Here is a 23,895-nt window from a genome sequence, read left to right as displayed (position 1 = left end):
TGATAACACTTGCCAGTACTGCCTAGTGCCCAGAGTATCGAATCGACAGGGCCATAGTGGTGTCGGAAGACTCAAATGAAAGTGCGATAAGCTCCAACGTCAGTGACCAATCCTCCCGGGCCTGCGGACGTGAAGCATACAGCACATCGTGAGTTATAAGATATCGCCGAATCCGCCCTTGTTCTGCTCGGCGCTGCAGTCTGACCATCACTTCCACCCTGACCCGACTTAGCGGTTTAATGACCGCGTCTCGTGCCGTCGAACTGGACATATCAGCTTCTGGAATGAGCACTGCGACAGAGAAGAAGACCATGGGGGCTGGGTCCGCCAACGTATCCGATGGGCAGGTGCTGGAGAGTACCAAAGCCGCGGTCCATACAAAGCTCAAGTCGAGGCATCTATACATGATTGCCATGGGAGGTAAGCTCCAAGTTCTCGGGCAGTTAATTCTAGGAAGCAAATTGACGTGATACTTCTCAGGATGCATCGGCACGGCATATCTTGTCGGATCAGGCCGAACCTTGAATAGGGGCGGCCCTGCACTGTGTCTCGCTGGCTTCGCTATTATTTGCTCCTTTGTCTGGGTCTTCTCTACGCTTCTCTTCGAGATGGCCGCCTACATCCCCCTGAACGGCTCTGGTCCGGACCACTACACGACACGCTTCCTGTCCAAGTCCTTTGGGTTCGCGCTGGGTTGGAACTACTGGTACGCTTATTCGATCCTGGTGCCCTTCGAGATCACCGTGGCGACACTCATCATTCATTACTGGAACCCGCCCGTCCCCGACGCTGTTTTCATTACGATCTTCTTCGTCATCATCGTCGGCCTGAACTATCTGCCGGTTGCCAACAGCGGAGAAGCCGAGTTTGCCTTTTCTTCGCTGAAGCTATCGATGTTGACAGGCATCCTGATCTTGTCAGTTGTTCTTGCGGCAGGCGGAGGACCGTCGGGAGAAACTTTGGGATTCAAGTACTGGCATGACCCTGGTCCTGCAAATGCTTGGATTGTTGACGGAGGGTCCGGCAAGTTTGTGGCTTTCCTGGGTGTTCTCGTCAGTGTCGTATTGCCGGTAAAGTTCATCCAGCACAGAGTCCCCAAATTCTCTAGCTAACCATTTCCTCAAGCTGACCTTTGCCGCCGAAATGGTTGCAACATGCGGCGGCGAGACCCGAAGCCCTCTAAAGACAATCCCCATGGCTGCCAAAGTCTTCATAATTCGTCTTGTCGTCTTCTACGTCCTACCGATTCTCGGAGTGACTTTGACCTGCCCATCTGACGCCCCAGAGCTATCTTCGGGAGGATCCGGGGACGGGGCGTCGCCTTTCGTCATCGGTATCAAGGACTCTGGCATCCGCGTGCTCGATCACATCGTCAACGCGGTCATTCTGTGCTCGGCGTGGTCAGCCGGCAACATCTACATGTACCTCGCCTCGCGATCGATATATTCCCTCGCCGTAGCGGGCAACGCGCCCAAGTTTTTCACTACGACGTCCAGATGGGGGGTGCCGTACTACGCTGTGACGAGCTGTACTGTCCTCGCGCTTCTAGCGTATCTGAATGTCAGCTCCAGCGCCGGCGTCGTCTTCAACTGGTTAGTCAACATGATCAACATGGCCGCCTTCTTTTCATGGGGCTGTATCTCTCTTGCGTACCTTCGGTTCCGCACAGCCATCGAAGTCCAGGGCGTGGATCGCTCGACCCTGCCTTACAAGTCAGTCTGCGGAAAGCCTGGTGCATACGTCTGCATTGTCTTCTCAGTTGTTGTCGGTCTGCTCAACGGATTCTATGTCTTCTTCCCTTCGGAGTGGGATGTGTCGGACTTCCTGACAGCTTATATTGGGACACTTCTTTTTGTTGTGTTGTTCTTTGGGCACAAGTTCACAGTCGGACGCGGCGATGGCTGGCTCATCCCAGCTGAGGAGATCAACTTGGTATATAGCCCTGATGATGTCCTTGAGGCATCCACGACGCACACTGATGTGGAGTCTGCTGGAACAGTATCTTCAAGTTGGAAGAAGCTGTTCGCAAAGTCTAAATAAGATAGTCTTTCTATAGACATAGACAGCTACTGGCGAAATCGAGCAAAGCATGTTGTTAAGATGCCTCCCGGACTGTCCCACGCACAGAGCACCAATAAGAGATGGTAAGATTGCGACGCCAATGATGGGTGCCGCCGTCAGTATGATCCACAGACCTCAACGGAAGTGACCCGTTTCGCCGAGCTTGTAGTCGATTTATGTGATCAGTTTCGACCTCACTATGCAGATAGGTGGAGCAAGAGGTGACTGGGGCTGTTCTATTTGGTTCCGCCAAAGGGTCCCTCGTGATAACTTCTATTCTTTTCCGTGACACAATTACCGAGATAAATAAGACAGGTCGGTTCTTGGCTATATCCACGGGTTGCCCGATCCCACAAGCAACGGCAGCAAGCGACGAGCAAAGTTTGGGGACCCGGAGCTCCGGCCGGTCCGGCTCTGATTATATCCCGGGTACGTGCTGCTTTTGCAAATCTATCTATCCTAGAGTAGTATTATTCGAGGCTTAGGAAAGCAGGCTCAGAGGGTCGATGCACGAACCGTTCCAACCACCGGTTGCTTGCGCCTATTGTCTAGCTGTGAGACCAATGGGGAAATTTGTCACAATACTATCATTGAGTAAACTCTTTACCCCAGCAACCGATATATATTATAGGAAGCTTCCCATCAGCGCAAATTTCAGAAATTCTTGATTGTACTTGCATATCCTCCAGAGGCGTCGCCCGAGCGGGGCCAGTCCTGGGCAATTCTGCGACTCTATACGTGATGCATTATACAAACAATATCGCGGAAGACCCTGTGGCCTTCTGAAATACCCTCTTCAAGATTTCTATACATAAACAACGTTTAGCTGTGGAACAGCACCTACGCTGTAGCTCATGTCTCGATCCATCCCGCTGCTGACGCCCGACTTGGCCCTCAAGCTTTCACAGGCTCTAGCACGTATTGATCCCATTTCCAAAGTCGAGGCATGACTGTAAAAAGCGCAGAGCTGTGATCTATTCTTCTGTATTGAAGCTGACCTGCGAATCCAAAGGCAGGCAGGCAGGCCTTCACCGGCAGGAGCAGTGCGAACGACGACAAGCTCTGCTCTGGCGATGAATCTTCTGCCGTTCTTTCCGAAGGAAATACCAAAAGATACCCAAAGACGCATAGTCTAGGAATATTCTTCTCCATAAATTACAGCCGCAAGGAGTAGGTGTTGTCAAGTGTCACGTCGGGGGCAGCAAGTAATAGTGCTCGAGCATTGCACGTGGGGTCTCCATAGAATGATTCTTTCGGGGCTGCATGTTGACTTACTCTATTTAGAAGAGAATTTATTTAGTTTTTATATTTTTATTAATTAAATAAAGGCTTTTTTAAATCGCGAGCTTATAATTTAAAATTATTATAAAAGAATTAATTCTTTTCCTTATATTTCTTATTATAATTTACTTAAGTATATATATCGATTATAAGTTTTCTTAAGGCTTACTTAGGCTTATATCTTATAAATTATTTATATTTATAAGGCTTTTATTAAGCGAGAGCTAAGTAATTTATAATATATAATAAGAAATAAAGATAGTTACTTAAAATATTAATAAAGTTATTTATAATATCCGGGATATATTTAAGATTATTAATAAAATAACTAAATAAATTATTATAACGATCTAATATAATACGAATATTACGCTTAGTAAGTATTTTTTATATTTTTTAATTAAATACTAATAATTATATATTTTAAGTATACTATACCTCTTATCTTCTTATCGTAAGCTATATAATAAGCTATAATAATTAATAATAATTATTATTATTATATATAACTATACTTAGTAAAAAATATATAATCCTATCTAGCTCTTCCTTTCCGCGTAATATCTTTTATTACTAGAGGTTAATTCGTCTGAGTTCGGAACCTATAACCTCTAAAAATAGAAGCTATTAACTAAGTTATCCTTATATATATCGCACCTGCGCGGCTCACGCGTTCTTCTATTTTTAGAATTAATTTTATTTTAAATAGTAAAAAAGACTATTATATACTACTTTAAAATTGAAATCCTATCCGGCGCCTCGGATAAGAATATTCAGTACGTGCTCCTATTTCCCACGCCCTCCGGGACAATAAACCCACGCTCATGTCGGACTTCAACGTATAGCTCATTAGCAGAACGCCTAACGTGAGGAAGACAACGACCTGACCGACATTACGCCCTGGATAACGTCTATGCGAGGGCTAGAATACGCCGCGTTACATTCAAATCGTTGCAAATTAATTACTGAACGTAGCTGAATGCCTAGCTTATGAGCTGGTCGCGGTAGTTCCGTCGGTCGATGTCTTTATCTTGAATTAGTGAGACGCTAACAGCGAAAGCTATCGTTAGCAATGCGCAAATCTCGGATGGTAGGCGGATCTTATCACGTGGGGGAAGGATGGCACGTGCAGGCACTCTCCTCAGGAAGGACTGGCTCTGTTGACAAGACGTAGCTCGAAGAGCTACAACAGAACTAGCTACGCGTCTAGCTAGAGAAAGGAGATGCGCGCAGGTCCATGCGCGCTCCTCCACGTGATAAGTATAGGGTAACCTAGTGCGATATCGTAGCTGAAGAGTCGAGCTGTGACACTCCGTTCCTGATTCTCTTCTCCTTCTTTAGCTTTACAAAGACATAATAGAGCACCCCTACTTTTGACTAAGAACGACACCCGCCTTTGACAGTAAGGCCTCTATATAGGGCAGAATATACCCTATTTTTAACAAAGATATATTATCACGGGCGTCACTATGGGCTGGTGGACGGGGAACGTATTTCGGGTTTATTGCTACGGATAGGCACTCTCCTCGGCAGGACTGGCTCTATCGATAAGACATAGCTCGAAGAGCTCCAATTGAACTAGCTACGCCTCTGGCTGGAAGGCGGGGACGCGCGCGGATCCGTGCACGTCTTGCCGACACTGCCCAGCATCCGAAGACGATCGAACGCGAAATGGGAAAAGTAGACGAGCCACTGGAATGCTATTGCCCAATATTGTCTTTCTGAACGACCCTAACCATCTAGTCGACGTGGCTCGTGAAGCAGTCACGCTGGATACAAAAGCTCCACCTGATCTATTTCTCATTATAGGAACGAGTTTGAACCCTCAGCTCCCGGGGCCTCAAAACCTTGTCAAGAAGGACACCGAATCCGTTTACGAGGGAGGACACAAGGTCATCTGCATCAACAAGTCATGTATTTCGGGCTTAGAAGAGTGGAATGATTACTGGCTAGAAGAAGACCTGGAGAAGTTTGCCAATGAATACAGAGGGCCAGCGTCTTCGAATTGTAACGACAGCCCTGCGCAAAAAAACAACCCGGCGCGACAGAAGACCCCAAGGGTAGGAAAGATCTCGCTGGAAGCTTCTCAGCTAAACGATGAAACACGGCGAAGGATCTTGGTTATTTGAAAGCACCTTCACGGGCGTTGGGGTCCTGAAGTCGGCTCAATTCAGAGGCTGGCTCTCAACAGGCTCAAGGCTCTCCGACCTATTCCAGAATTTGGCTTGGGCTGACGTCCTAGCTGCGCTCGAGGCGGCAAGCTGCCAACAAGGCGAGTCCGAATGGTCGACCGGTGCCATCGAGGAAGCAAAAAAACATCTTCCAAGCAAACAGGTCCGAAACGGCGCCTTTACATCTCAAGCGAGGACGGTATCTCAGGACTCCTCTGTTAAAAGTTCACCTTTCCCGCTGCAGCCCGTGATAAAGAGATTGAAGGCGCATCCTTATGATAAGTCACATAGTTTCGACATATATAGATAGACTCCGCCTAATTCACAATCACTGCAAAACCTTAGAGGGAACTTTGCCCTAGGATATCGAGCGTTTGCTAGAGGATGCTATTCCAGCAGCAATAGGCATAAGTAGGGTAGTTATCGTGAGCTTATATAACCCTAGTAGCTAGGATTATTAAGGCTTCCTAAATAATTATCCGCTATATAATAATAACCACTAAACGATACTAGAGCTAAATAAATCTTATTAACTTACGAAAGTCTATGACTTATATCTAAATATCTAAAGCTACCGGTTCCTTAATAAAGTAATATAACGTTCGGGTTAGACTAGCTATAGGGTAGGTAGATCTAAAGTCGGTTTATAAACTAAGTATACTAAGATATCGTTAACTTAAGCGGTCGGGTTATAGTCTATATACGAGATAGTAAATCTTACGTAAATAATTATATTAATAGCTAAGGAGCTAGTAAAGACTAACTATAGTAAAGCTAGGCTTCTTATATACTAAGTAAATATTATAAAGTCGACGATAGTCGATTATCGTTTACGAGCGCTTTTATAACATAGTCGACTATAGTCGCTAGTCGCTTATAATTATTTATTCTATATAGTATACGGGTAACGTATAATAAGAGGAAAAAAATAAGGGGGTATATAAGAGGCGTATATAGTTATATATCGGGTCGTAATATATATTACGACCCAATATGCGGCCACTAACGCATGTCACGTGGGCCCTATAATTTCGTCGTACGAACCTATTCATATTCTTTATATAGTAAAGTATAAAGCGGTATGCCGGCCGCTTAAATAAGCGATAATCGTGCGAATATCGTTCGCACGAATACCGGTCGCACGAATCCCTATTCGTACGACTAAGGACTTACTATTTCTACTAACCACGTACTAATCACACTAATCACTAACTCTTAATACCACGACTACGGTAATTAATTATATTTAATTACTATTAATTACTCTTATTTAACCGTAATTACTACGTAATTACCTTAGTATATAGGAAGCCTAGCTTCGCTATAGTTAGTCTCTACTAGCTCCTTAGCTATTAATATAATTATCTACGTAAGATCTACTATCTCGTATATAGACTATAACCCGACCGCTTAAGTTAATAATATCCTAGTATACTTAGTTTATAAACCGACCTTAGATCTACCTACCCTATAGCTAGTCTAACCCGAACGTTATATATTAATAGCTCTTATTTAGTATACTACCGTGTTAAGTACTTAAGTAATACGATACTATAGCTAGCGAATCCTCTAAAATAACCCCTAAGTCCGCCGATAAGGGCAAGGCTATAGCTAAGTATACCAAACCCTCCTAGATAGCTTAGTCTATAGACTTAGACTTAGATAAGTCCGACGATAAGGATATAAAGATCCTTAAGGGGTAGATCTAAGAGTTATAAGGATAGCTATAGTAAGTCCTCGATATATAAGCCCGCGATAAGTAATAATACGACGAAGCCTACCGTTCCTTCTACGAAGGAATAACCTTATAATAGTAGTAGGCCGCCTAGCTAAGAAACGAGATAAATAGCGTAAGTAATAATACTATTCGATAGGCTACCGGCAAGGACCTAGGAGAAATTATAAAGCCACGCTAACTAAGACTATTCGATAGTACGACTAAGGACCTTTAAGGGTTCCTAACTTAGGTTAGAGCTTACTAATAGTACTTCCTGTCTATCCTTCGTACGGAAGAAGATAAAGTACGCTACGCGGTAGGATATTTATTAGGAGCCGCTCTCGTATAGTTCGAACCTACTCTTAGGGACTTCGTAACTAATACTTACTAATACCGAAAATAAGAAACGAAAGATATCTTCGCGTACTATAATAACTTTAAAGAAATATTAAAAGCGACCTTCGGGACTATCGACGAAGAACGCCTAGCTAAGAACTAACTAGAGGCGTTAAAATAAAAAGGGTTAGCCTCGGATTACGGCGCCCTATTTACCTAAATCGCGTCTAGGACTACTAAGAGTAAAGGAGATAAGATAGCCTCTTTTTACCGAGGTCTTAAGGACGAGGTTAAGGACGAGCTATATAAGGAAGACCGACCCGCTACCCTCGCGAGCTATATCGCGATAGTCGTTAAGATCGATAACCGATAATTCGAGCGACGACGCGAGAAGAAGGGATAGTACTTTACTAATACCTTAAACCGCGATCGTAATAGCAAAAACCGAATCTACCCTAATATAGGATAACCGCGATTCTACTAGAGTACGGCTCTCGGCGGAACCTATGCGGGACTAATAGATCTCGATACGATAGAATAAAAGCTCGCCGCGATAGATAAAAAGAACCTTACCTACTATAACTACGGTAAGAAAGGATACTTTACGCGCGAATACTATTCCCTAAAGAAAGAACGAAGCCGGGGCTAGAAACTAGTCCCTAAAGGTAAGTATAAGTAGCTAAATATAATTAGGTCCGGATACGATATTAGCCCCCCGTAAAATATAGTATCCTCTAGGGAGAAGGAACGATAGAAGTTCCTCGAAGAAATAAGGAAGGCCGGAGAAGAAGTAAGAAAGTAACCGGTACCCCACGAAGCGTTATATTAGTTAGGATACTACGACGATAGCTACCTAACCCACCGGGATAGTAAGGAAAACTTAGGATAGTTCCCTAAGGCACTACGCGGGTCTCGCGTTCTAGCTATAATATATAAAGTTACTATAGGACTAGGGTAGCACCCGGATAACGTAAATAAAGAATTATTTAATACCGACTCTATAGATAGCGGCGAAGAGCTCTTATAAAAGAAACGGATACTCGAAACTAACCTATTACACGGACGAGCAACCCTACGAGAATAGATAAAGGTAGCGATAGATCGGTACGACCCTCTACCGCAAGGGGAAGATCTTTAGATAGTTATCCCCGCTTAAACGCTAAACGGAGGAATTAATTAGGTAGTAGACCGAAGAATAGTCTTAGGAGACGACCTACGTATATACCTAGATATACTAAAACACTACGAACTCTTATAGATTTCTTATATATATTACTTTTATAAAATATATATACTTAATAAAGGAAGGTATTAAGTTTACCTAATTAGGGGACTAGCCACCCGCGTTATTAACGACCTATACGAAAAATATAAAGCGGAGTTCTACGAGTATATATATATAAAACCTAGTATAGGATATATAATACTAAGGTAGTTAGCGAAATACCCCGAAGTATGCGCACGAGACTAGAAGATATAGCGTAGATACTAGTTAGTAGACTGCCTACGATACGCTAAGGCAAAGGTATTTAATTAGCATAGGACTAGGGAATAAAAAGAGATAGAAGAGCTCCGACGATATAAGAACGCCGTAAAAGCATTACTCGGTATTAAGATAGTTAAGAGTAAGGAATGCGCTTTAAGCTATAAATAAGGGTATAAGGGATATAAGAAGCACCCTAACGGTATAAGATTATTATTCGACCTTACCGAATAAGCGGATCGAGACTATATTAACTAAGGTAAGATAAACCGCGAAAGATATACTAGAGCGAAGGAAACGCTACGCCTACGATATAGGATCGGAGCACGAGAATACCTTATTCCGTAAGGAAAGGCATATATATAGTATATTATATATAGGTATTACGAAGGATATATATTAGACTACGGAGTTTACTACTACGGGTATATATATCACCCGTGCGAAGAGGAAGGGAAGCGATACCCCTCGATATACCTAGAGTCATACGGTAGTAGCTATATATACGACCTTAAGGATAATACTATCGATATAGAATACTACCCGTTAAAAAACTATTAATATCGCCTATAAAAAGGGCATAAGACGACGAAGAAAACCTAAAAACCCTCTGCTCCGTAGAGATAAACGGAGGATAGAAAACGGTTTAAGAAGTCTAGATTAATGGATATTACCTGCGAGTACTATTAGATAGTAGAGTAATAGGAAACTATATCTTACTAACGGTGGTTAACCGATATACGCTACTATAGAATTATAAGGCTCGATTATATAAGCTTTTTAACGTCGAAGGATAAAACTTCGATTATAATAATAGGACTATCGACCGCGAGACCGATTATCTTAACGCAGCGATATAAGGATATTATAAGATAATCGTCTTCGATATTATAGACTTATATAAATACGATATAATACTAGGTTACCTATAGTTAACGAGAAGTAATCCGGTAGTCGATTAGCGTATTAGCTAGTTAGCGTGGATAGACACGATAACGCGATAATTATTATTTAGCTAGAAGAAAGCGAATATTCGCGACGACTTAGCCTCTAGAGTATCTTTATAGGAAGATATAAGCGAGCCGAAGTAGGTAAAAGCTATAGTATCGACCGAGAAAGCGTTATAACCGGGTATACGATATAAACAAGGAAAACGAATTATCGCTAATATTATATAAAAGATATTCGAAGTAAACTAAGCCCTATAAGAAGAAAAGAAGAAAAAACCCACGATAGAAAAAGAACGGATAAAGAACGTACCTCTAGAATATCGTAAATATAGTAGGTTATTTAAGGAAACCCTCGAAATAGGTATTCCCTAATATAGTTAATAGGATCACGAAATCTATCTTAAAACTAGAACCTCGATTAAATTCTATAAACTCTATAACCTTAACTAGAAATAACTTAAGATACTACGAGAATATATTGACGAAATACTTAAGAAGGGCTATATTCGAACCTCTACCTCGGAAGTAAGATACCCCGTTATATTCGTGCCGAAGAAAAATAGGAAGTTATAATTAGTCGTAGACTATCGGTAGCTTAACGATATTACGATTAAAGATAGGATACCCCTGCCGCTTATTAACGAGCTTAAGGATAGACTTTATAGTAAGAACTAGTTTACCGCTCTTAACCTAAAAAGAGCCTATAACTTAATCTATATAAAAAAGGGAGACGAATAGAAAATAGCTTTTCGCACTAAGTTCGGTCTATTCGAATATTTAGTAATACTATTCGGCCTTACTAATGCTCTAGCTACCTTCTAACGAATAATTAATAATATACTTAGGGAGTACTTAGATATCTTCGTTATAGTATATCTAGACGATATCCTAATCTTCTCGGAGACCCTTAAAGAATATAAGGAATACGTCTATTAGGTACTAAAAATACTTTAAGATACGAACCTCTTAGTTAACCTAGAGAAGTGCGCGTTTTATATATAAGAGACTATCTTTCTCGGATATATAATTAGACTAAACGAAATCCTAATAGAATAAGTAAAGATTAATATAGTTAAGGAATAGCCCCTACTAGAAAATAACCTTAAAGAAGTATAAGTATTCGTAGGGTTCGTAAACTACTATCGGCGCTTTATACGTAACTTCGTAAAGATCGTAGCACTACTTATAGAACTTACGAAGGGTAAAAAGGAGTTCTACTTCGGAAAAGAATAAAAGAAGGCTTTCGAAATATTATAAGATAGTATAATATCTAATACTATGCTTATAACCTATAACCCCGAAAAGCTACTCGAATTAGAAATAGACGTATCGGACTACGCTATAGGAGCGTAGATTAGCTAACGAGACGATAACGGTAATCTACGATTAATCGCTTTCTTTTCGAAGAAACTCTATAGCGCGGAACTAAACTACCCTATCTACGATAAAGAATTCTTAGTAAATATCGCCGCTATTAAAGAATTTAAGTACTATATACTAGGAACGAAGTTTAGGACTAAGGTTTATACCGATTACTAAAATATCTCCTACTTCGCCACGATATAAGAACTTAGCTCACGATAAGTACGATACGTTGAATTCCTAGCCGAATACGATATTAAAATTATCTATCGGAAAGGATCGGAAAACGGTAGAGTAGATATACTTAGCCGCCGACTAGACTATAATACCGAAGTATAAAAGGCAAAAGGCTAGATACTTTAATAAAATAACGAAGGAAACTATATATAAATAGTACTTAACCTCCTTATATTTAGAGTCGAAGTAGATACTATATACTATAATAAAATACTAGATTAGGTATCTAAACACGAAAAGGAAGTACCGGACGATTATATAATAGAAACAGGAAAAGGACCTACTAGGAATAGATTACTCTAGATACTACCGCCGCTACGCGATAAAATCTTAATTAATATTTATACGCACCCTACGGTAGGATATTAAGGAGTTAGGAAGACTCTCGAACGAATATAATAAACGTACGATTACTAAGGAATTAAAGTAAACGTCGTACGTATCGTCGGATAATACGAAGACTATGCACGTAGTAAGGCTATATAGTATAAACTATATAGGGAACTAAAGCTACTACTAGTGCTTTTAAGACTATAGGAATTAATAGCCTTCGATTATATTACGAAACTACCTAAATTAAAGGAACTAGGATCTAACGTCGAATATAATAGTATATTCGTTATTATAGACCGAATAAGTAAATTCGGATATTTCCTATTATACTAAGAAGCAATAGATATAGAAATACTCGTATATATAGTGCTTAAATATATCGTGGCTAACCACGGCCTTCCGGAAGAAATTATTTCGGATCGAGGAACGATATTTACCTCGAAGTTCTAGCAAGCTCTAATAGCTTAGCTCGGAACTAAGCATAAGCTTAGTATAGCCTACTATCCTTAGACGGACGGATAGATAGAAAGGTTAAACTAGATACTAGAATAATACCTATGGTGCTATATTAACTACGAATAGGACGATTGGGTCTCGAAGTTACTACTCGCCTAACTCGCCTATAATAGCGCACCTATAGAATTAACTTAAATCTCACTATTCTATACGAATTATAGATACGAGCCCGAGTTCGGTAGTAAAACACCAAGGGATAGACCTCTTGCTAAAAAAGCAATACTTAAAGTAGACTAACTACGCTCACTATATAAATATATAAAAAGATAGCTCGAATTCGTATATATATAAATATCGAAATACTATAATAAGAAAAGATCGAAGGGACCGATCTTTCGGAGGGGAGATATAGTCTACCTACTACGTAAAAATTTCATAATAACTCGACCCTTACTAAAGCTCGACTATAAAAAGCTTAGACTATTTAAAATCGATAAAGTTATCTTAGACACTAACTATAAGCTTTCGCTACCCTTAAGTATAAGAATATACCTAGTTTTTTATATCTTATTACTCAAAAAAGTACTATAAAACGCAAAAATAAACTACGAACTAGAAGTCCTCGAAGAACTCTACGAACTAGAACGAATTATCGATAAATAAATAATAGACGGAGAAGTTAAATACTTTATTAAATAGAAAGGCTATATAAGTAGCGAAAATATATAGGAACCCGCTAAATACCTTAAGAATTACCGTTACTTATTACGATAGTATTATTAAAGGGAAATATATCGGATATTACGCTCTAATCGATAACCCTAAACGCACCTAACTCCTAAGCACGCCTAACTGCCTGCTACTCCTTAAGAATAGCCTCTTCCTAAGAACGCACCCTATCCTCCTTATCTAACTCACGTATACCACGAGATACTAACTCCGAGGTCCGACTTCGAAGTAGTTCTCGTTAGCGACGAAGGCGCTAAACGCGCCCTAGAGCCTCTTAGAGCTCCCTCTCGGATCTTTCTAAATCCGCTTCTACTCGTTTCTACTTAGATACCGCACGCGTTACTAAAACGTAGGTTAGTATATATACGAAAAACACATATAGTACTCACGATACGACGCCACGCTAGCACTATTATAAGTTTTCTTTATTTCGATATATAACGTATAACGACGAGAATTACTACTTATACGACAAACGTGCTTAGCGCGATAATAACGAGTATAAGGTATCTCGCTCTTAGAACCGTTAAGATAAATAGCTTTAATTAAGATAGCGCGACACGAGTTATTGGTTCTCTTATAAGAAGAGGGACGTTTCTATATACGGTTAGGTATAATAAAAGGAAGAAGTTACCGAATACGACTTACGACGGACGGCTAACGGGTTTTAGCTAATTCTAGGATAGAATCTCGGAAGGGGAGATATTATATTACGACCTAATATACGACTGTATACGCCTCTTACGTAACCCCCGCTTTTTTCCTCCTATTATACGTTACTTATATACTATATAGGATAGACGACTATAGGCGACTAGCGACTATAGTCGACTACGCTATAAAGGCGCTCGTAGACGATAGTCGACTATCGTCGACTATATAATATTTACTTAGTATATAGGAAGCCTAGCTTTACTATAGTTAGTCTCTACTAGCTCCTTAGCTATTAATATAACTATCTACGTAAGATCTACTATCTCGTATATAGACTATAACCCGACCGCTTAAGTTAACGATATCCTAGTATACTTAGTTTATAAACCGACCTTAGATCTACCTACCCTATAGTTAGTCTAACCCGAACGTCACACTACGTATATAATCTTCGTATTATCTAACGATATATACGATATCTATTTTAATTCCTTAATAATCGTATATTCGTTATATTCTCTTAAGAGTCTTCCTAACTCCTTAATATCCTACCGTAGGGTATATATAAATATTAATTAAGATTTTATCGCGTATTAGTAATAGTATCTAAAGTCGTTTATTCTTAGTAAGTCCTTTCCTTATTTCTATCGTATAGTTATTAAGTATTTCTTTTCTATATTTAGATACTTATTCTAGTATTTTATCGTAGTATACGGTATTTACTTCGACTTTATATATAAAGAGGTTAAGTACTATTTATATATAATTCCTTTCGTTATTTTATTAAAATATCTAGCCCTTTACCTTTAATACTTCGGTATCGTAATCTAGTCGGCGACTAAGTATATTTACTCTATTATTTTCCGATCCCTTTTAATAGATAATCTTAATATTATATTTAGCTAGGAATTTAATATATTATACTTATTATAAGCTAAGTTCTTATATCGTAGTAAAGTAAGAAATATTTTAGTAATCGGTATAAACCTTAGTCTTAAATTTCGTCCTTAGTATATAATACTTAAATTCCTTAATAGCGGCGATAATTACTAAGAATTCCTTATCGTAGATAGGATAGTTTAATTCTATACTATAGAGTTTCTTCGAGAAGAAGGCGATTAGTCGTAGGTTATTATTATCGTCTCGTTAATTAATCTACGCTCCTATAGCGTAGTCCGATATATCTATTTCTAATTCGAGTAGTTTTTCGGGGTCGTAGGTTATAAGTATAGTATTAGATATTATACTATCTTATAATATCTCGAAAGCCTTCCTTTATTCTTCTCCGAACTAAAACTCTTTCTTACTCTTCGTAAGTTCTATAAGTAACGCTATAATCTTCGCGAAGTCGCGTATATAGCGCCGATAGTAGTTTACGAATCCCACGAATACTTATACTTCCTTAAGATTATTTTCTAATAAAGGTTATTCTCTAATTATATTAATCTTTGCTTATTCTATTAGGATTTCGTTTAGTCTAATTATATATCCGAGAAAGATAGTCTCTTATATATAAAACGCGTACTTCTCCGGGTTAACTAAGAAATTTATATCTTAAAGTATTTTTAGTACTTAATAAATATATTCCTTATACTCTTTAAGGTTTTCCGAGAAGATTAAGATATTATCTAGATATACTATAACGAAGATATCTAAGTATTCCTTAAGTATATTATTAATTATTCGTTAGAAAATAGCTAGAGTATTAGTAAGGCCGAATAGTATTACTAAATACTCGAATAAACCGAACTTAGTACGGAAAGTTATTTTCTATTTATTTCTTTTCTTTATACGGATTAAGTTATAAGCTCTTTTTAGGTTAAGAGCGGTAAACTAATTCTTACCGTAAAGTCTATCTTTAAGCTCGTTAATAAGCGGTAAGGGTATCCTATCCTTAATCGTAATATTATTAAGCTATTAATAATCTACGATTAATCGTAGCTTCTTATTTTTCTTTAGCACGAATATAATAGGATATTTTATTTCTGAGGTAGAGGTTTAAATATAGCCTTTCTTAAGTATTTCGTCGATATATTCTTATAATATCTTAAGTTATTTTTAGTTAAGGTTATAAAGTTTATAGAACTTAGTCGAGGTTTTAATTTTAAGATAGATTTCGTGATCCTACTAACTATATTAGGGAATACTTATTTCGAGGGTTTCCTTAAATAACTTACTATACTTCCTGTATTCTTAAGGTATATTCTTTATTCGTTCTTCTTTTATTATAGGTTTTTTCTTTTTTTTTTCTTATAAGGCTTAGTTTACTTCGAATATCTTTTATATAATATTAGCGATAATTCGTTTTCCTTATTTATATCGTATACCTAGTTATAAAGCCTTCTTAGTTAATATTATAGCTTTTACTTACTTCGGCTCGCTTATATCTTCTTATAAAGATACTCTAGAGGCTAAGTCGTTACGAATATTCGCTTTCTTTTAGTTAAATAGTAATTATCGCGTTATTATATCTATCTACGCTAACTAGCTAGTACGCTAATCGACTATTAGATTACTTCTCGTTAACTATAGGTAACCTAGTATTATATCGTATTTATATAAGTTTATAATATCGAAGACGATTATCTTATAGTATCTTTATATCGTCGCGTCGAGATAATCGGTCTCGCGGTCGATAATTCTATTATTATAATCGAAGCTTTATCCTTCGATATTAAAAAGCTTATATAATCGAGCCTTATAATTCTATAGTAGCGTATATCGGTTAACTACCGCTAGTAAGATATAGTTTCCTATTGCCTTATTATCTAATAATACTCGTAAGTAATATCTATTAATCTAGATTTCTAAAACTATTTTCTATCCTTTATCTATCTCTATAGAGTAAAAGGTCTTTAGGTTTTCCTCGTCGTCCTATGCCTTATTTATAGGCGATATTAATAGTTTTTTAACGGGTAGTATTCTATATCGGTAGTATTATCCTTAGGGTCGTATATATAGCTATTACTATACGACTCTAAGTATATCGAGGGGTATTATTTCCCTTCCTTTTTATATAGGTAATATATATACCCGTAGTAATAGACTCCGTAGTCTAATATATATCCTTCGTAATACTTATATATAATATACTATATATATACCTTTCCTTATAGAATAAGGTATTCCCGTGCTCCGATCCTATATCGTAGGCGTAGTATTTCCTTCGCTCTAGTATATCTTTTATAGTTTATTTTACCTTAGTTAATATAGTCTCGATCCGCTTATTCGGTAAGGTCGAATAATAATCTTATACCGTTAGGGTATTTCTTATATCCCTTATATCCTTATCCGTAGCTTAAGGTATACTCCTTACTCTTAACTATCTTAATACCGAGTAATACTTTTATAGTATTCTCGTATTACTAGAGCTTTTCTATCTCTTTTTATTCCTTAGTCCTATACTAATCGAATACCTTTACCTTAGCGTATTATAGATAGTCTACTAACTAATATCTACGCTATATCTTTTAGTCTTATATATATACTTCGGGGTATTTTACTAACTACCTTAGTATTATATATCCTATACTAGGTTCTATATATATATACTCATAGAACTCTACTTTATATTTTTCGTATAAGTCGTTAATAACGCGGGTAGCTAGTCCCTTAATTAAGTAAACTTAATACCTTCCTTTATTAAGTATATATACTTTATAAAAGTAATATATATAAGAGATCTATAAGAGTTCGTAGTATTTTAGTATATCTAGGTATATATATAGGTTATCTTTTAAGATTATTCTTCGGTTTATTACTTAATTAATTCCTTTATTTAGCGTCTAAGTAAGGATAACTATCTAGAGATCTTCCCCTTATAGTAAAGGGTCGTACCGATCTATCGCTACCTTTATCTATTCTTATAAGGTTACTCGTCTGTATAATAAGTTAGTTTTAAGTATTTATTTCTTTTATAAGAGCTTTTCGTCGCTATCTATAGAGTTAGTATCGGATAATTCTTTATTTACGTTATCCGGGTATTACCCTAGTCCTATAGTAACTTTGCGTATTATAGCTAGAACGCGAGACCCGCGTAATACCTTAAGGAATTATCCTAAGTTTTCCTTACTATCCCGATAGGTTAGGTAACTATTATTGTAGTACCCTAACTAATATAACGCTTCGTAAGGTATTAGTTATTTTCTTACTTTTTCTCTAGCTTTCCTTATTTCTTCGAGGAATTTCTATTATTCTTTCTCCCTAGAGGATACTATATTTTATAAGGGGCTAATATTATATCTGGACCTAGTTATATTTAATTACTTATACTTACCTTTAGGGACTAGTTTCTAGCCCTAGCTTTATTCTTTCTTTAAGGAATAATATTCGCGCGTAAAGTATCCTTTCTTACTATAATTATAATAAGTAAGGTTTTTTTTATCTATTGCGGCGAGCTTTCGTTCTATCGCGTTAAGATCTATTAGTCTTATATAAGTTCCGCCGAGAGCTATACTCTAGTAGAATTAAGGTCGTCCTATATTAAGATAGATTCGGTTTTTATTATTACGATCGCGGTTTAAGGTATTAGTAAAATACTATCCTTTCTTCTCGCGTCGTCGTTCGAATTATTAGTTATCGATCTTAATAGCTATCGCGATATAGCTCGCGAGGGTAGTAAGTCGGTCTTGCTTATATAGCTCGTCCTTAACCTCGTCCTTAAGACCTTAGTAGAAAGAGGCTATCTTATCTCCTTTACTCTTAGTAATTCTAGACGCGATTTAGGTAAATAAGGCGCTATAATCTAAGGCTAACCCTTTTTATTTTAACGCCTTTAGCTAGTTCTTAGCTAGGCGTTCTTTATCGATAGTCCCGAAAGTTATTTTTAATATTTCTTTAAAGTTATTATAGTACGCGAAGATATTTTTTATCTCTTATTTTTAGTATTAATAAGTATTAGTTATAAAGTCCTTAAGAGTAAGTTCGAACTATATAAGAGCGGCTCTTAATAAATATCCTACCGCGTAATGTATTTTATTTTCTTCCGTACGAAAGATAGATAAGAAGTATTATTAGTAAGCTCTAACCTAAGTTAGGAACCCTTAAAGGTCCTTAGTTATATTATCGAATAATCCTAGTTAGCGTAGCTTTATAATCTCTCCTAGGTCCTTACCGGTAGCCTATCGAATAATATTATTACTTATACTATTTATCTTATTTCTTAGCTAGGCGGCTTATTATTATTATAAGGTTATTCTTTCGTAGAAGGAATAGTAAGCTTCGTTATACTATTACTTATCGCGGGCTTATATATCGAGGACTTACTATATGTTACGACCCAGCATGCGACCGCATGCGCCTCTCACGTGCACCCCACTTTTTCCTCCAATCATACCACCACGCATGAAGTATAGCTCGCGACCTCACCGTGAGCCTACGCTCCAACATCAACGCATGGCTCACTGGATCACGACGCTCCCGTGAGCCCTTACTTTCATAAACTAGTATATAGGAAGCTACGCTTCACCATAGTCAGTCTCTACCCAGCTCCTTAGCTATTAATATAATTGTCTACGCAAGATCCACTATCTCGCACATAGACTATGACCCGACCGCTCAAGTCAACGACATCCTAGTGTACTTAGTTCAAACCCGACTTCTATTCTATCTACCCGGTAGCTAGTCTAGACCCGAACGTCATATATTGATAGCTCTTGTTTAGTGCACTACCGTGTTAAGTACTTGAGCAATACGACACCATGGCCGATATGGAGAATAACAACGCTAGGGACCTTAGCGAGACGATCAAGCCCAAGTCACCTAGACCGTTCGATAGCAACCCAGGACAACTAAACGGGTTCTTGACTTAGCTTAAGATATACTATCGACTGTTCCCTACTAAGCTCGCCGATAACATAGACAAGATCCTTCACGCAGGAATATGTCTTACCGGCACGGCCTTAGCGTGGTTCGAACCACGCATAAGGGATTTTATGGAGACTGCGGCTAACCTCTAAGACGACGAAACTCAAGCTATGTTCGCAAGCTTCGAAGGTTTCGAGAATACTATCAAGGACGTCTTCGGGAATGTGGATAAGAACCGGGTTAACATTGAGACCCTACGAACCCTGAAGTAAACGGGATCTGCTGCGGACTACGCATCAAAGTTTCGACAACTATCCAGCAGACTCGGATAGGACGACGAACCCCTTATGACCTACTTCTTCAATGGTCTGAAGTTAGAGGTCCAGGAGTAACTCTACGACAAAGACATACCTAAGTCCCTCACGGAGTATATCACGAACGCGATTAGGATCGACAACCGACTGTACCTAAAGCGCAAGATGTTGGGAAAAGGGAGGAATATAAATCAGTCGTACCTAAACTTTAGAAACAATAGCAACGGAGGACGTCGCTACTATCCAAACCAAGGACGCCCCCGATAGCAGAATATAGTATAGGCACATACGACAAACCCAGGACCTATGGACCTAGACGCCATGTAACGATAACTCGCCGCGATGGATAATAATAAGAAAAACTCAACCTGCCACAACTACGGCAAGCTAGGTTATTAGAAGCGCGAATGCCGCTTACTAAAGAAGGGGCGAGGCTAGGGCTAGAGACTAGTGCCTGAAGGTAAGCCGAAGTAACTAAATATAACTAGGTCCGGCTACGATACGAAGTACCCAAGCTGGTCTAAGGTACCATGCCCTAACCAAGCAGCCAACACGGAAAAAATGCCAAAGAAGGTCAATAAGCAACCCATGAACCAACTAGTGGCGCACGAAGCCCTATACTGGTCAGGATGCTATGATAATAACTGCTATACCCACAAAGGCGGTAAGGAAGAATCGGGATAGTTTCCAAAAGCCCCGAAGGCAAGGACCCTTACTATCATACAGAAAATCACCATAACCCCTAAGGATAGCGATAATTCGGGAAGCGATATAACCGATACCCTAGACTACGAAGAAGAACTACTGCAGAAGAAAAGGATACTAGAGACTAACCTGCTGCACGGACGAGCAACCCCACGAGAATGGATGAAAGCAGCGATAGATCGATACGACCCCCTGCCGCAAGGAGAAGACCTCTGGATAGTTATCCCCGCTTGGACACTGGACGGAGGCATTAACTAGGTAATAGACCGAAGAACGGTCTTAGGAGACGACCTACGTATACACCTAAATACGCTAAAACACTGCGAACTCTCATGGATCTCTTATATGTACCACTTTTGCAGAACATATGCACCTAACAAAGGAAGGCATTAAGTCTACCTAATCAGGGGACTAGCCACCCGCGTTATTAACGACCTATACGAAAAGTATGAAGCGAAGTTCTACGAATATATACACGCAGAACCTGGCATAGGATGTATGATACTAAGGTAGTTAGCAAAATGCCCCGAAGTATGCGCACGAGACTAGAAAACGTAGCGCGGATGTTAGTTAGTAGACTGTCCACGACACGCCAAGGCAAAGGTATTCGATTAGCATAGAACCAGGGAACAAAAGGAGACAGAAGAGCTCCGGCGACACGAGAATACCGCAAAGGCATTGCTCGGCATTAAGATAGTTAAGAGCAAGGAATGCGCCTTGAGCTACGGACAAGGGTGCAAGGGATACGAGAAGCACCCCAACGGCATAAGATTGCCGTTCGACCCTACCGAACAAGCGGATCGAGACTATATTAGTAAAGGAAAGACAAACCACGAAAGATATACTAGAGCGAAGGAAACGCTACACCTACGACATAGGATCGAGGCACGAGAATGCCTTATTCCGCAGGGAAAAGCATGCACGCAGTGTGTTGCACATAGGCACTTCGAAGGATACACACTAGACTACGGAGTCTACTGCTACGGGTGTATATATCACCCATACGAAGAAGAAGGAAAACGATATCCCTCGACATACCTAGAGTCGTACGATAGCAGCTACGCATACGACCCTAAGGACAATAACATTAACACAAAATACTACCCGTCAAAAAACTATTAACGTCGCCTGTAGAAAGGGCATAGGACGACGAAGGAAACCCAAAGACCCTCTGCTCCGTGGAGATAGACGGAGGATAGAAAACGGTTTTAGAAGTCTAGATCAACGGACATTGCCTGCGAGTACTATTGGACAATAGGGCAATGGGCAACTATATCTCACCAGTAGTGGTTAACCGACATATACTACCATGGAATCATAAGACTCGGGCATACAAGCTTTTCAATATTAAAGGATAAAGTTTCGATTACAATAGTAGAACTATCGACCGCGAGACCGATTATCTCGACGCAACGATACAAGGACACCATAAGACAATCGTCTTCGATATTATAGACTTATATGAATACGATATGATACTAGGTCACCTATAGTTAACGAGAAGTAATCCGGTAGTCGATTAGCGCACTAGCTAGTTGGCGTGGATAGACACGACAACGCGACGATCACTATTCAACCAGAAAGAAGCGAATATTCGCGACGACTTAGCCTCTAAAGGATCTTCACCGAAGGACATAAGCGAGCCGAAGCAGGCAAAAGCCGCAGTACTGACCGAGAAGGCTATACAACCGGGTATACGACACAAACAAGGAAAACGAATCCTCGCTAATATTATACAAAAGATGTTTGAAGTAAACTAAGCCCTATAAGAAGAAAGAAAAAAGAAACCTATAATAGAAGAAGAACGAATGAAGAATATACCGCTAGAATACCGAAAGTACAGCAGGTTGTTCAAGGAAACCCTCGAAACGGGTATTCCGCAATATAGTTAGTAGGATCACGAAATCTATCTTAAAACTAGAACCTCGACCAAGTTCCATAAGCTCTACAACCTTAACGAGAAGCAACTTAAAATATTACGAGAATATATCGACGAAATGCTTAAGAAAGGCTATATTCGAACCTCCACCTCGGAAGCAGGATATCCCGTTATATTCGTGCTAAAAAAGAATAGGAAGCTACGACTAGTCGTGGACTATCGGCAGCTTAACGATATCACGATTAAAGATAGGACACCCCTGCCGCTTATTAACGAACTCAAGGACAGACTTCACGGCAAGAACTAGTTCACCGCTCTTGACCTAAAAGGAGCCTATAACCTAATCCGTATGAAGAAAGGAGACGAATAGAAGATAGCTTTTCGCACCAAGTTCGGTCTATTCGAGTATTTAGTAATGCTATTTGGCCTCACCAATGCTCTAGCTACCTTCTAGCGAATAATCAACAACGTACTCAGGGAGTACCTGGATATCTTCGTTATAGCATACCTAGACGATATTCTAATCTTCTCGGAAAACCTTAAAGAATATAAGAAACACGTCCACTAGGTACTAAAAACACTTTAAGATGCGAACCTCTTGGTTGACCTAGAAAAGAGCGCGTTTTATGTGTAAGAAACCGTCTTCCTCGGACACACGATCCGACCAAACGAAATCCTAATAGAACAAACAAAGATTAATATAGTTAAAGAATAGCCTGTGCCAATAACGCTTAAGGAAGTATAAGCGTTCGTGGGATTTACGAACTATTATCGACGCTTTATACGCGACTTTGCGAAAATCGCAGTACTACTCACGGGACTCACTAAGGGAAAAGGAGAATTTAAGTAGGAAATAGAGTAACAAAGGGTATTCGAAGGATTGCGAGACACCATACTGTTAAATATAATACTCATAACCTATAACCCCGAAAGACTACTCGAATTAGAAACAGACGCATCGGACTACGCCATAGGAGCGCAAATTAGTTAACGAGACGACGATAGTAACGTACGACTAATTGCATTCTTCTCGAAGAAACTCCACGGCGCGGAACTAAACTACCCTATTTACGATAAGGAATTCCTAGTAATTATCGCAGCCGTTAAGGAATTCAAGCACTATATGCTGGGGACGAAGTTCACCACTAAAGTTTATACCGATCACTAAAACATCTCCTACTTCGCGATAACATAAGAACTCAGCGCACGATAAACAAGATACGCCGAATTCTTGGCCGATTACGATATTAAAATCATCCATCGGAAAGGTTCGGAGAATGGCAGAGTAGATGCACTTAGCCGCCGACTAGACTACGACACCGAAGTACTAAAAGCCAAGGGCTAGATACTTCGACAAAATAACAAAGGAAACTACGTATAAATAGCACTTAACCTTCTTATATTCAAAGTAGAAGCAGATAC

The 23,895-nt window shown here is 39.2% G+C and overlaps 2 protein-coding genes across 2 annotated transcripts; both read left to right on the top strand.

Moving 5' to 3' along the window:
* Nucleotides 1-284: 284 nt before the first annotated feature.
* On the top strand, nucleotides 285-2,040 carry F5Z01DRAFT_672345 (proline permease PrnB; the record flags this gene model as incomplete). The annotated part of the gene is made up of 3 exons (XM_046264802.1): nucleotides 285-420; nucleotides 481-1,070; nucleotides 1,126-2,040. The coding sequence occupies 3 exons, from the start codon at nucleotides 285-287 to the stop codon at nucleotides 2,038-2,040; spliced, it is 1,641 nt and encodes a 546-aa protein (XP_046120278.1).
* A 2,999-nt stretch (nucleotides 2,041-5,039) lies between these two features.
* Nucleotides 5,040-5,471, top strand: F5Z01DRAFT_634672 (uncharacterized protein; the record flags this gene model as incomplete). The annotated part of the gene is made up of 1 exon (XM_046262081.1): nucleotides 5,040-5,471. The coding sequence occupies one exon, from the start codon at nucleotides 5,040-5,042 to the stop codon at nucleotides 5,469-5,471; it is 432 nt and encodes a 143-aa protein (XP_046120277.1).
* Nucleotides 5,472-23,895: the final 18,424 nt, after the last annotated feature.

The sequence above is a fragment of the Emericellopsis atlantica genome (genome assembly GCF_019669845.1).
Source record: "Emericellopsis atlantica unplaced genomic scaffold F5Z01scaffold_7, whole genome shotgun sequence".
Taxonomy (NCBI): domain Eukaryota; kingdom Fungi; phylum Ascomycota; class Sordariomycetes; order Hypocreales; family Bionectriaceae; genus Emericellopsis; species Emericellopsis atlantica.
This window is presented reverse-complemented; position numbering and strand designations above follow the sequence as displayed.